The 14,854-nt window shown below is 43.0% G+C and overlaps 1 protein-coding gene across 1 annotated transcript in view; it reads left to right on the top strand.

Annotated features, from left to right (window-relative positions):
* The window catches only part of LOC112247206 (versican core protein), a 59,981-nt gene that overhangs the window by 1,907 nt on the left and 43,220 nt on the right, over positions 1-14,854 (top strand). Inside the window, exons 2-7 of the mRNA XM_042321263.1 lie at positions 2,375-2,761; positions 4,021-4,195; positions 4,535-4,662; positions 7,314-7,607; positions 11,868-12,749; positions 13,059-13,679. Coding sequence (XP_042177197.1) covers positions 2,375-2,761; positions 4,021-4,195; positions 4,535-4,662; positions 7,314-7,607; positions 11,868-12,749; positions 13,059-13,679 — 2,487 coding nt within the window. The remainder of the gene's footprint in view (positions 1-2,374; positions 2,762-4,020; positions 4,196-4,534; positions 4,663-7,313; positions 7,608-11,867; positions 12,750-13,058; positions 13,680-14,854) is intronic.

Below are 14,854 nucleotides of genomic sequence, written 5' to 3' on the forward strand. Positions count from 1 at the left end.
TACAAAATAGCCACCAAAATAGCCTCCAACACTCTACTCAACTAATTGGATGCAGTGCCATCCGTTTTGTCACCAAAGCCCCACATACTTCCCACCACTGCGACCTGTATGCTCTCGTTGGCTGGCCCTCGCTTCATACTTGTCGCCAAACCCACTGGCTCCAGGTCATCTACAAGTCTCTGCAAGGTAAAGCCCTGCCTTATCTCAGCTCACTGGTCACCATAGCAGCACCCACCCGTAGCACGCGCTCCAGCAGGTATATCTCACTGGTCACCCCCAAAGCCAATTCTTCATTTGGCCGCCTCTCCTTCCAGTTCTCTGCTGCCAATGACTGGAACAAACTGCAAACATCTCTGAAGCTGGAGACACTTACCTCCCTCACTAGCTTTAAGCATCAGCTGTCAGAGCAGCTCACAGATCACTGCACTTGTACATAGCTCATCTGTAAATAGCCCATCCAATCTACCTCATCTCCATGCTGTATTTATTTATCTTGCTCCTTTGCACCCCAGTATCTCAACTTGCACATTCATCCTCTGCACATCCTACCATTCCAGTGTTTAATTGCTATATTGTAATTACTTTGCCACCATGGCCTATTTATTGCCTTTACCTCTCTTATCTTCCCTCATATGCACATGCTGTATATTGATTTTCCTGCTGTATTATTGACTGTATGTTTGTTTATTCCATGTGTAACTCTTTGTTGTTGTATACAGTATGTCAAACTGCTTTGCTTTTTCTTGGCCAGGTCGCAGTTGCAAATGAGAACTTGTTCTCAACTAGCCTACCTGGTTAAATAAAGGTGAAATAAAATAAATGTAAAAAAATGTCTCACAGCAATGAGGTTTCACCCCAATCAACAACAAAAAAGCAGACAGACAACGCCAAGTCAATGCCTGTGAGCCCTGCAAGCAGAGTAAGGTCAGCCCTGTGATGGGCAGCAGTGGGCAGCTAGAACCTCAGGTCCTTAGCCCTGTACAGACAGGATACCTTTCAATTAGGCCCAGGTCCCAGTCTGGATTCAGCTAAAACAGCTGGTTTCACCTCTCAGCCCTAGTAAGGCCCTCTGTTTAGAGCCCTTGCTCACGGCTGTCCCACACCGCTTCCAAAGCATTCTGTACATCGTTGCTCCGAGCGTTCATTGATTCCCTTCAATGTGATAATCCCGTGCAGGTGGCCAAGGGTGATTCATCCCGTTGCCATGGCATTGCATCTGGCATCGTGAGGATGTGCGCTGTGTGTGGTGTGGTTCTAACCGGAACATAAACAGAGACTGGGAGTTACTCTGTGTTGATTACTTTATAAAAAGCAATACTTGAGGGAATTGTGAATAACCTTGCTCCAGAGGACTGTTTGCCTGTCCGACCTGCTGCCAGAAAGTCTGAGTTGTTTAGAAAGACCAGATGCGATGCTCATAAACTGTCATAGCTGTGTCATACTGTCGCTGTGCCCCACATAGCAAACCTTTTTTTTTGCGGTGTTGGCCTTCATAGAGAGAGAGAGTAACAATATATTTTAAGATATGTGGACCAAATAAGAGCTTTTACTCTGATGACTTGAAAACTCTTAATTTATGACTTGACATTGCATTTTAAGTATCATTCATAGTTTATAGGGTTTCCCATACACAGATTAAACCTAATCCTGGATTTAAAAGCATGTCAATGTAGATTATCTGTTGAACGTGCTCCTTAGTCCAAAACCAAGGTAAATCTATGTCTGGGAAACCAGCCAATTGTGTATTTTTAGCTCTGATAGCCTGGAAGAACAGTGAATCAGTTTTTCTTATGGTTCCTGACAGGTAGTATAGTAGTGGAGCAACTTTTAAGGCTGCAGACATGCCTTCCCTGTTTGACTATTTTATGTCATACACATTTTTATGACCATACATCACATTCTGTGTATGTCACTGGGAGGCTCCCCACCCATAGTTTTGAGGATGAGGCTTGACTTTCCAAGGGCTACTTTGGTGCTATGATGCATGTCCTTTAGTTGTCTGGGACTTAATGTTACACCCTCTATGTCTGTTATTGAATAAGAGGTTCATAGCAAACTAGCAATATGCTTGACTAATTAGAAGTCTTTGCAGAGTGTTTCAACTTTGAATAAAAGGTTTAACATTTTATGAAGAGCTTATCCCAGACTATATTTAACAGATGTTTTAAACTAGAGGAAAAGCTTGGGTAGTGTGGTTGAAGGGGACAACCTCGAATCAATGTATCGTTTCTTGTTGTTGTCCTTTATCACCCATACTGATACTGCACCAGAGTTAAAGTTGTTATTCTCTGAAAAAAACATGCCATTGTTCAGTAATCTCTCTATACATTTTCAGCTGCCTTACCTAGTCTTTTTTGTTTGAAATATTTCCCAGCATCCAACACGTTAACTATGATGAGGCCTGTGAGTGGCTCCCTCTCGGGGAAGGTGGTTTTGCCGTGCCACTTCTCCAATATGCCCACAGCCAAGCCCTCCATCAACGCCAACGGCACAGTAACCCCCACCAGCACAGACTACCTGCGCATCAAATGGACCAAAATGGATGGAGAAAAGGAATCCACGGTGCTGGTGGCCCAAAATGGCATCATTAAGATTGGCTCCATCTACAGAAACCGTGTGTCAGTGCCCAGCCACCCAGAGGATGTGGGGGATTCTTCTCTGACCATGGTGAAGCTCCGAGCCAGCGATGCCGGCACCTACCGCTGCGAGGTCATGTATGGTATCGAGGACACGCAGGACATGGTCAACCTCGACGTCAAGGGTTGGTGTCATCTGTTTATTTCTGTATAGTCAGTTTCTCTGCCTATTTCCTTTTGCTGGAGAAAATATCTGCTAAGCACATTGACATTTTGACAAGTTCCCAATGGAAAATGTTTGATAAGCTTATGAAGTGGATGAGCCAACCTTTGAATGAAGTGGTGGAGACGTATTAGTAACAAATCAAAGCAATTTCCCTCAATGTGTCATTCAGTAAATATGAAAGTAGGGAGCACATGTGTCGACTGTAGACTTGGGGTTTCCTGCATTTTGTGCTAGAGACACCCAACTCTATATATATCAATATATATACCTATGGCTATGCCATAGGGAGGAGTTACTCAGCTACGTTATAGGCCTAAGTATTGTGTGCATTTGATGATACTGGTGCCTGTTGATGGTTCCCATCCTTTTTATCTGAATGGTGAGAGACCCTATGCTCTTATAATAAGACATCTTGTTTTATCCCCTTGATTTAGCATAGGAAACAATCATGTTGGAATCATTAATCAGGAAGTACATCTGGTATTAGTGTAACATTCTTTCTCCCAGTGTTTTGCAAGAAACAGTTTCTCATTGAAAACAGTGGCATGCAAAGTTAATCTTCTCACCAGGAAAACTAGATATGATCTGATAAAAGACAAACACAGTAAGGTCAGTCACTGATGAGGTGTCAACATACAATTTTGAATCTTGGCATGTTTACAGTCTATGTCCCAAGTGGGATATTATGCAGAACAGTTCCAGAGCTATGGCAACTGAGGTGTAAATCTTCATTTTTGTGTAGAAGGATAACTGTGTCCCAATCATTTAATATGACTATATTCTCAATCTTTATTTGGGGAGTTACATTATCTGGCAGACATAACTCATATTCGGGACATTGAAAACACCCATTTCTCCAACTTGTTGCAATTATCATTCATTTCTTCAGAGTCAGTCTACTGCCACAAATATGGGAAGTCAGGTTCATGGTATCGTCTCTAAATCATCCAGTGCTATCTTCATTTGTGGTCATTGCAGAGGGTTCTAGTCATCTTAAGCTATGCTCATCACAATTAACATATTAGACCCCAATTTATTTCACACGTGTGTGCTATTAGACAGGAGTCATGACCCCCAGTGTTTTACTCTTTGATAATTAATAGATTATTTACTAGAGCACTTTTCTACACAGGAACTCATTTGTGTTTTTGTATGTGTGTGTGTGTGTGTGTGTGTGTGTGTGTGTGTGCGTGTGTGCGTGTGCGTGTTTGTTCCCAGGTGTTGTGTTTCACTACCGGGCAAGCACCAGCAGGTACAACATGAACTACAAGAGCGCTGTCCAGGCCTGCCAAACCATAGGAGCCTCCATCGCCACGCTTGACCAGCTTAAATCAGCCTATGATGACGGCTTTGACCAATGTGACGCAGGCTGGATCGCAGATCTGTCAGTAAGGTGAGATGATCTTCCATGTTCTTTTCTGTTTTTGTCAAAAAGTAAATAGACGTAATTGCCTAAATCAGAAAAGGACTCTCTCCCAGGCTACTGGTAACTGGTTGTTACAGGGCCTGAAGTCTAAAACTCTTTAGTTTACCCTCTCTGCCATAGCTGTCATTGGTCTGAATTTGCATGTGTACTGACATATACTGAGTTTAAGCCAGTGACAGTACCAGCTCTATTCTGACTCCCTGGCTTTCTCATTTATGACATGATGTACAGGTTAGCTGGTGCAATCACCTTTCCCTTTGGGGATCAATTACATGACGTGATCTTATCTTCTGTTTGCATGTGTAGATACCCAATCACCAGACCTAGACCTGGCTGCTATGGCAACCTGCAGAGGAAGGCTGGGGTGAGGACGTATGGAGCCAGGAAGGCCACAGAGACCTATGATGTCTACTGTTATGTGGACAAGCTGGATGGTAAGAGAACAACATGTTGGATGTAGGGTCGGCTAGTGGTACGTCCAATGAAAACCAAGATGAGCACATCCAATGGAACCATACACAGACAAGCTGCTAAACTACACTGATGCTAGTCAGGGGGAGAAATGGGTTTCTACACACCTGGTGATGGAAAGAGTTGGCAATGTACCAATTTAGGTCTTTATTCTGGTATTGTAAGCAAGTAAATACATGTGGCAAGGCATTTCCTCTCTAAATATTTACTGGATTCTATTTTGTTTGTTGCCTGTTTATAACATACTTGCAGTCTGTAAATAGGAATGAGTGAAGGCTACAGTAACTCTACGTAACTTTGACAAGCAGCATGGTGCCAAACGTTATTCCCCTGACAGGCACAACCATCAAAAGAGACAAACTGCCAGGCTCTTCATGTTGGACCAGATCCTTCCTTCCTTCCTTCACAAAGGCTCTAAAAACAACACCAGAAACTATGTGGTGATGGGAGCTTTAAATGCTTCTGGCACCATAAAGGGAAAGCCTGAGAGCGGCCAATACACTTTATTATCTGTGTTTATCCTTCACGCTGAGCCTGCTGACAAATTGAATGTGAGTCGCAGCGTGCTCCATCACTTGTCTCTGAGCGCTAACGTCACTCCTCCACTCATGCTGGGAAAGTATCACACGTGTCTTCCTTGTGGTATTATCAGGTCAAATCCTCTTGGATCATAAGGAGTATGATAATACCATTAGGGTTTTTATTTTTGTAAAAAAAAAAACATCTTTATTTAACCAGGTAGGCTAGTTGAGAACAAGTTCTCATTTACAACTGCGACCTGGCCAAGATAACATGTAGTAGTGTTGATCTTAATGCACTGTTATGGAGGCTAGCTGAGGAACGCATGTAGTTACTCCAGTATAATGTCAGCCAGGAAGCAGCACCCCACCCGTACCCCACCATGTTCTGCTCACAGTTCAACCCTCTCATTTACAATGCACATACACTGTATGCATGTCAATAATGCACAGTACACAATACACATTTCTGACAGAATTTAGGAAGGTGAGCTTATATCAAATGTTCATTCTTTTAATGCATTTTATGAAAGTTCAGAAACATAGCTTCAAAATTGTATATCATACACTGCAGTTGGGGGAAACATGATAAAAGTTATGCTTCTTTGAAATTGGATAAAATTGTTATCCCACTTTGGAGAGAAGTAGGAGAAAACAGACCTTGAACGATTTTCACACTTCCTAGAGAGCTCCTTTTTGTTTCTGCCCATTCAACATTGTTAACGCCCTCTAAAGCCTTAGGCCCACCCATCTCTTTAAAAAAACACATTTAAATGCATGAGTCAGCATGGCATTGTCCTCCAGAAAGTAGTCTGTCTATTGTCCCCCCTCTATTATCTCAGCCAATCATGGGTCCTAACTTTCTCCCTATATAGCTCAGTGTTTTCTCCTTGGCTAAACTAGGCTCATAATTTAAATGTTTTGTAATTCAGGCATATGAACGTTCACATGTTCAAGAAGGCATAATATATATATTTTTGATTTATTTTGCTGTGAAGTAGGAAATAGCATCAAACACCCCTGATCCTGAATCCAAAATGGTACCTGTATTGTATGTACACTGTCATACTGCACCTTATACATACTTCCTCTGTATGGTATATACACTGTCATACCTTATACTACAATGTTTCTGTATGGTATTACTGTGCATATCAATGCATATTTATGGATTCTGAGACTTTCAGTGAACATTTTTCAATGTTTAGCAAGCCAGAGTATACTTCCCTTGACACTGAGACACATGGCAACAGAACAGAAACAGACGGTTGTGTGTTGTGGTATTTAATATGTCTCACGCCTGCTTTATTAAAGACAAATTTAACACCAGACACTGCGACTGGGGATGTCCGAAACGTACGGCAGTAAATCTGTAAGGTTTAAAGTATGGGACAATTCATATGGAAACTACTGAGAAGACAGTGAACGTTACACCCAAATCTTAACTGAAAACATGCAGTTTTTTTAATCCCCACTGTCACTTGTTTTGAACTAGATTCCACTCCAGGCTGGTTGAAAACATAATCAATAAGTGTTGACATCTTTAAAAACAACTTTGGATGATGAGTTATGAAGTTGACTACATTAACTATGGACTGCCACACCCACTGTGGGGGACCTAATGGCATGAGGGACAGACTGTCTTTGATAGTGACACATAGTCAGCATTGCTAGCCCACCTCAGGATAATGGAATGAATGCTGTACTGTAGTCCTAAATGAATTAGTGGGAGAAGGTTTAGGCCCAGAGCCCTCCACTGCACTGACACTGGCTTATAGTGTCTATATCTTCATGGCTCTATATCTTCATGACACTGCTACCATGGTCAAAATGGAATGACATATTTGTTATGGATGATACCAGTATTGTGATACTCGTTAGTATCATGGCAGGGAAACAAACATGTTGTCATCCAGAGTCACATGTATTTATTTTCCAAGCTACAGCACACAATATTATGCCTGCAAGCAGGTTTTTAAAGGACCAAAAAGTTAGTGATAACACTATAGTCAGTGATAGCACCCATATAAGTTGTATTACAACATCCTGATTCACTAGAAAGTCACACTTTACATGTAATGCCTGTTTGTTTTTAGGTGAGGTGTACTATGCGCCTGTGACCCGTAAGATGACGTTTGAGGAGGCGAAGAAGGAGTGTGAGAACAGGAACGCCGTACTGGCGTCGCCGGGTCAGCTCCACTCCGCCTGGAGACAGGGTCTGGACAGATGTGACTATGGCTGGCTCTCGGACGGTAGCGCTCGCCATCCCGTCGCCGTACCCAGAATGCAGTGCGGTGGAGGTCTACTGGGCGTCAGGACCATGTACCGCTACAGGAACCAGACTGGCTTCCCAGAACCCTCCACCCAGCTGGGAGCCTACTGCTTTACAGGTAAACATACATAGGCATCTATGTGGAAAGGGTTCCTTTTGGATTTTAACAGAGTACTCTCAGAGCACACTACTCAGACACAGACTGAGGTCAGAGAATGTTTAATATTTCTGGTCAAGGACAGTGCTGTGATGTCCCCCCTTTAGAGTGCAGATGCTTCACTCCCACCCACCAATCCTCATCCTGTCTGCACCTTCTCTGACACAAATACTGAAATGTCTACAAAACAGTCCACTCTCAATATGTTGTGTATAACTCACCTTGTATTGAGTGTATGGTTTATTTGCATGTTAATTTTCATGTTTCTTTTGTCAACAAAACAAACTTAACAGATCCCTATGTAGAGCGTTGTTTGTTTCATGCTAGATAGACTATGTAGCCCGTTACAGTGAATTACTCACCTCATTGTATGTCCTTTTGTGTCCCGCCCTCAGCAACTAAATTGGGATTGGATAACAGTAGAATGAAAGCATGACTCTAAACTCTTGCTGCCTTTGATCTCGATGCATAGCCCAATCTGATGGGTGTTTTACTTGATGCATAGCCCAATCTGATGGGTGTTTTACTTGATGCATAGCCCAATCTGATGGGTGTTTTACTTGATGCATAGCCCAATCTGATGGGTGTTTTACTTGATGCATAGCCCAATCTGATGGGTGTTTTACTTGATGCATAGCCCAATCTGATGGGTGTTTTACTTGATGCATAGCCCAATCTGATGGGTGTTTTACTTGATGCATAGCCCAATCTGATGGGTGTTTTACTTGATGCATAGCCCAATCTGATGGGTGTTTTACTTGATGCATAGCCCAATCTGATGGGTGTTTTACTTGATGCATAGCCCAATCTGATGGGTGTTTTACTTGATGCATAGTCCAATCTGATGGGTGTTTTACTTGATGCATAGCCCAATCTGATGGGTGTTTTACTTGATGCATAGCCCAATCTGATGGAGGGTCCTACACAGTCATTATTTGTCTGGCTGTAATAGCTGCATTACTTCAAGGCTGGGCACATTTAGTGTTTTCTTTCTCTGTGGCTAGCTTTGAATAACCTCATTGGTGCAGTTGAGCAGAGAAAACAGTCACATACTACCTCATAAACTATACAAATATAAGATGTAAAAAATAAATATATATATAATACGTAATATACTTATTTGATCCAAGTTATTTAAACTCTATGTAAACATGACATCTCCAGGTGATGCCAAATGACTTGGCCACCAAATGAAAGTGCAGATACAGGTCTGTCACCGTTTCTCCTCTCCTTATCTTTCTCTTTTCTCTTCTCTCCTCTCGTTTCCGCTGTCAGAGTTTGCCCCTTTTCTGTAACACTCACTTGGAGCTACTGACCAGACTTCTAAAACCAGTCAGCCTTGGTGACCTCTGACCTGGCCTTTCCATCTTTTTAAACGAGGGTCGGCTAGATAAGCCGACCTCTGACCTAGCCATTCCATCTTTTTAAACGAGGATCGGCTAGATAAGCCACCCCCTGCCAGGCCATTGGGCCTCCCTGAGAGACGCTAGAAGTCACAGGGTTAGGAGGTCACATAAAGAGGGCATCCTTACCTCCACATTCCTGTATTCCATTTTAGATCTCCCTGTGTTGCCTTTTAGCTCTCCCTTTTTGGTTTTGTTCTCACCTAAGTGCTTTTCAAGTACCCCCTTTTCCATTGACTCGAACAGTTCATCATTTCCCCTTCGAGGAACACAAAAACACCAAATAGACATTATATAAACATTAGTCAGTCAGATGAGTGTCAGAGGAGGAAAATGGAGGGATAATTTGGTCCCCGGACTGGAGAAAACAAAGGACCGGGTAACAGTGACAGCACACAAACATCAGTGAGAAAGTGCACTCCCTCTGCTTTCTAACAGACCACGGTCTGTTTTTCCTGCTAGGGAAAAAATGGTCTCACACTTTACATCAGAGATAGCTGGTAGAGAAGGAGGGAAAGTACGTAATGCTGAACAGCTGTCATTTGCTTTACACAGCCTGTTGCGCCGCTGAGGAGAGGAGTGTGTGTGTGTATGTGTGTGTATATATATATGAGGGAGAGAGGGAGAGGGGGAGAGTGAGTCAGACATAGGGACAGGGAGAGAACCATGTGTATGTGTGACAAATAAAATTTGATTTGATTTGATTTAGAACGAGCGAGGATGTGCCTTCTGAACAATCAAGCTTTGATCCAGTCACTGAGAACAGACTGGGAGGAATATAGTCTTGATCACGTAGCAGCTTAACCTTTAAGCTTATAGGGAGGGATCATAATTCTGATTAGCCTATGTAATAGGAATATTGGAGGAGCAGTTCCAGTAGCCACATGAAGTCAGGAGCTGGAGCACAGCGAGGAACAACACCAGTAAACCCAGAGACCGTGCGATGACAGGCACAAAGAGACCAAAAAGACCAAAAAGCAAGAGCTAATCCACACAAAAGACATCTAAAAGTGAATGTGTTTAATTCCAGTGGTGGAAAAAGCACCCGATTGTCATACTTGAGTAAAAGTAAAGATACGTTAATAGAACATGACTCAAGTACAAGTGAAAGTCACCCAGTTAAATCCTATTTGAGTAAAAGTCTAAAAGTATTTGGTTTAAAATATATCAAAGTAAATGTAATTGCTAAAATATACTTAAGTATCAAAAGTAAAAGTATTAATAATTTCAAATCCTTATATTAAGCAAACCAGATGGCACAATTTTCTTAATTTAGGAATAGCCAGAGGCACACTGCAACATTCAGACATAATTTACAAACGAAGCATGTGTTTAGTGAGTCCGCCAGATCAGAGGCAGTAGGGATGACCAGGGATGTTCTCCTGATAAGTGAATTAGACCATTTTCATGTCCTGTTATGCATTCAAAATGTAACGAGTACTTTTGGGTGTCAGGGAAAATGCATGGAGTAAAAAGTACATAATTTTCTTTAGGAATGTAGTGAAGTAAAAGTAAATAGTAAAGTAAAGTACAGATACCCCAAAAAACTACTTAAGTAGTACATTCAAGTATTTTTACTTAAGTACTTTACACTACTGTTTAATTCACACTTAATGGCTACATGCATGCCGATAGACACTATTGAAAATGTAAAATTACTGTTCAAAGTTTGTACTTGTCCTAATATTTCAAATGGAAAGCTTAGAAAATGACCTCACCTACATTACAGTATCTGCCTGTGCTAGGGAAACTAGCCTGTGCTTAGTGGGGAGAATGGGGGGGAGAACGTTCTGAGTGGATCAACATGATAATACTGGACTTCTAGACACAATTTATGACCATTGTTTGGTAATTTGAACCTTTGTTATGATTACAAACCTCAGGGGTGGGAAACTGTTTCCAATACTGATGCTCTAGGGACTGTCAACTCCATAACATGTCAAAAAATAATTTCATAATAATATCATTATTTCTTGGAGAGAAAATTAGAATTTATGGAGTGACTAGTGATAAACACTACAGCTGTGTCTCTAAGCGTCATGTTTACACAGAGTTCTTTCATGCCCTACACTCAAATGCCATGGCAACACTAATTTATTAAGCCATGTCCGGTATTTTACTCTGATTTGGTTGTATTCTCACAAGAAGAAACACTGTTGACCAAGTGTTACAAATTATTTTTAAACTCTGCAAGTACATTTAGAACGTTGTAAGATGAGTCCCAAGTTTAGTAAGGGGAATTACTTTTGAAGGGGATTACTTTGCATTGTTTCATAAACAATTAGCCAATAATGCTAATCAATCATTCTTTTGTTGCTCTCCTTTTATTCCAGAGTTTGCATTATTAGACTTATTGTGGCTGTGGGAGATGATGTCATGATAGAGGCTGGGTCTTCTGAGGACACTCACTGTAGGGTTTATAGTGAAGTCTATACTGGCGTCGTGCCATAAACCAGCGTGTGTGCTGTATTGTAAGTGGGTAGTGCTGTGTGAAATCTGGCAGATTGAGTGAGTTGGCAAGGTACAGCCAAGACAAACGTACCATTCTGGTGCCAGCCAGTGAGCCTCAGACAGGAACTGGGTAGTTTGAAAATAGAATGAAAGATCCCAGATTAAATAGTTAAGTGGTCCAAAAATAAGACAGTGGGATATGATTTTACTGTCTATTAATCATGCTGTTCTTATGTAACAAACTATTTTTGGGCCTGACCAAATTTTTATGTGTCGGTCATTGGTTCTTTTTGTTTCAGGCACTTTTTTTTTGTGCTGGGGATTTCATTGACAGTAATACACTCTATTTCCATTCTTCTGTCCGCAGCTAGGAGGGAGCTGAGAAATCAGACTACCTGGGTGGATGTGTCTGTGGAGGGTTCTACCACGCCCCCCCCCATGCTGGCCACATCCCCCATTGGTTCCACAACAGAGCTCTCTTCTCTGGACAGAGGCAGCACTACCCAGACCCTGAGTTCTGAACTTGTCACAGAGACAGGAGAATCAGCTGAGACAGCAGTGACTCCGTCTATGTTCTCAACCAGCATGGTTCCGCCTCGCCCCACCCCGGTAACACATGAAGATGATCTTGAGGAGGTGACCCCGCTACACACAACAGCTGCTACAGAGCCACACACTACCATTGCCAACATCACCAAGCAGACCACTGACAATGTCATTACAACGCCCTTCCCCGATTCCGACATCAATGACTTTGAGGGAATCTCAAGCCATGTTGAGTCGTACCCAGGCCGTGGAGACTCGTTCCAAGCTCCACCCACTACAACAGGAAGTCCAACAGCTCCACATCCTGGTGATACTACCTCCACTGCTCCCCCTCCGGCCACTGCAGCCATCCAGGTGGAAGATGCCAAACCTGAAGAGTTTTTAGGCACCATTGTGGCCCAGCCACAGAGCACAGAATCTGGGCAGAGATTGGCTGAAGCCACAGAAGAACCAGAGGATCACTCCATGATTGAAGTCGGCACGGTTCAGCCTGACATTCTTCTAGAGGCCTCTCCAAGCACAGAACCCATGTTTGCTCATGGAAACACAGAGGAAACCGTCCTGGAAGGGATCACTCCAGAGATGACCTTAAACCTGAAAGATGCCCAATCAGTTTCGACAACCGAAACAACTGAATCAATCACCACTGAAGAGACTACAGAAGAACCAGTCACCTCTGAGCAAACTACAGATGAACCTATTAGTACCGAGGACACTACAGATGATTCCAGTCTACATGTAACTGAACTGTCCTACACTCTTGAAACCACAGATGATTCCACAATGATGATTGCCTCTACCACTCCAGATGTGTCAGTAAGTGGTGCTACTTCTCAACCAATTGATCATATTGACATTGAGGCTAGTGCCCAACCCTCAGCAGTAGAGGTCCTTGAGGGATCCGCTGAAGGAATTGTAGAGAGACTTCCACCAGTTCCTCCAACTCAAGAGGTACATTATGACCCCTCAACCAGCACATCTCCCACCACTCTCCCAATTGTGTGTGATACAGATCCCGGCACCTGCACAGAGCCCACCACCACCCCGACACAACCAGGAACCACACACTCAGCAATACCAACGGATTCATCGTTGAAGCCTTTAGATGGCTCAGAAACTGATGCCCTGACCACACACTCATCCCAAGATTCAACCGTGCAAGCTGTCGCTCACCCGGCTGAGACAGAGGGTGTTTCTGAAGCTGAGGCCACCCAGAAACCTCTTCCTCATGATGTAGAGACACCAGCCACCGTGTACAGGGAAGAGGCAAGTCAAACACAGGCCCCACCAACTGAATCCACCACACTACATGCAACCGTGACATCCAAGCAGCCTTCCTCTGTGAGCACAACAGCAGTTGCCATTCTCATCAACATTGAGACGTCAGCTGAGGATGTGACCTCAGGGGTCCAGGTCATTGAAGAGTCCACCACTCACATCCCTGAGTTCCCCTGTGAAACCCTGACTGAAGACCCAGACACCCCCACAGACATCGACACAGAATACTTCACGTCTGCCCCCATAACCTCCACCGTGATCAAGCCCACCAGGGCTCCAGCCACCGTGGGCCCAGACGGACTTCCAATCCATGTCATCATTGTCAATGTTGACGAGCAGAAGCAGAACAAGTCAGGTAAGAAGAATACGTCTTGTTCACTGTATTCCATTACGTCTAATGCTATGGTCATATGATATAGGCAAACAGAGGTAAACGTTGATCTGTAACAATTCAACGTTTGGTGATCTATATAAAGTATGACATATAAAGGTCAAACTTCCAGTAGCTCTCCAGATTATGTTTATTTTCATGACAGTGATAACCTGGATGTCTGCAATTAAGTTGATTGCAGTGGTTAAGGTTTGCTGTGCATCACCTGGAAAGATCAGGACCTCCCTATAATAGGATTAGGCCTACTCCACAGTCATGTGGTGCACATGTGCTTAGTAGTCTTTCAGGTCTGTCCCTACCCGGGATCCTTTATGTCTGCTCTAGTAGGAGGTCAGATGTGTTAGGCTACTGTTACTAGGGTGGGTTTTCAACATGATCACTCTCCTCCTGTCAACTTGCAATTTAAACATAAGCACAGTACATGTTTTGGTTTAACTGTGAATAACAGCTATTTTCCTTTTCAATATGTTTAGGCATAGGCCAATATGACAGAGAGTCTGTAACGCAGGCATGTGTTAACACTTATTGCCTACTGTGCTGCTGCTCTCTGCCAATGAACATGAATGTACAGTAGAGGGGGTTTTGGCAAGAGACAGTAAGACCATGTGCTGTCCAGGGTGCTGAAAGGGGGTGGGGGGTTGACTCTCTGCCAAGGAGAATGCATGTGCTGCTCTCTCTCCCTCTCTCTCTTTCTCTCTCTCTCTCTCTCTCTCTCTCTCTCTCTCTCTCTCTCTCTCTCTCTCTCTCTCTCTCTCTCTTTCTCTCTTTCTCTCTCTCTCTCACACACACACACACACATGGAGGCGCTGCCATATCAGCATTAGCTTTGGTGTGACTGTTGTTCATTTCCATACCATTATGTTTGTAGTTTTTGGCTTTGCAAATGGTGCAGCTGTTTTCTTTTGGAGATGCTGTAGTTTGGAGGAGCATGGAGCGCTAATATTTTATACTCTCTTGATCGTGAAACCAAGATCGTCTTTGTGTAAACCTATGTGCAAAAACTAAGCATAGTTGAACCGTATTCTGATTTAGCATGGGTGAAGTTAATTCTATTTGATTGGAAACATGCATCTCTATGTATATCGCCACAATGGCTTTTTTTTGAGCTGGATACTTGAAAAGGAAGATTATGACTTGTC

This window comes from Oncorhynchus tshawytscha, linkage group LG04 (assembly GCF_018296145.1).
Source record: "Oncorhynchus tshawytscha isolate Ot180627B linkage group LG04, Otsh_v2.0, whole genome shotgun sequence".
Classification (NCBI taxonomy): domain Eukaryota; kingdom Metazoa; phylum Chordata; class Actinopteri; order Salmoniformes; family Salmonidae; genus Oncorhynchus; species Oncorhynchus tshawytscha.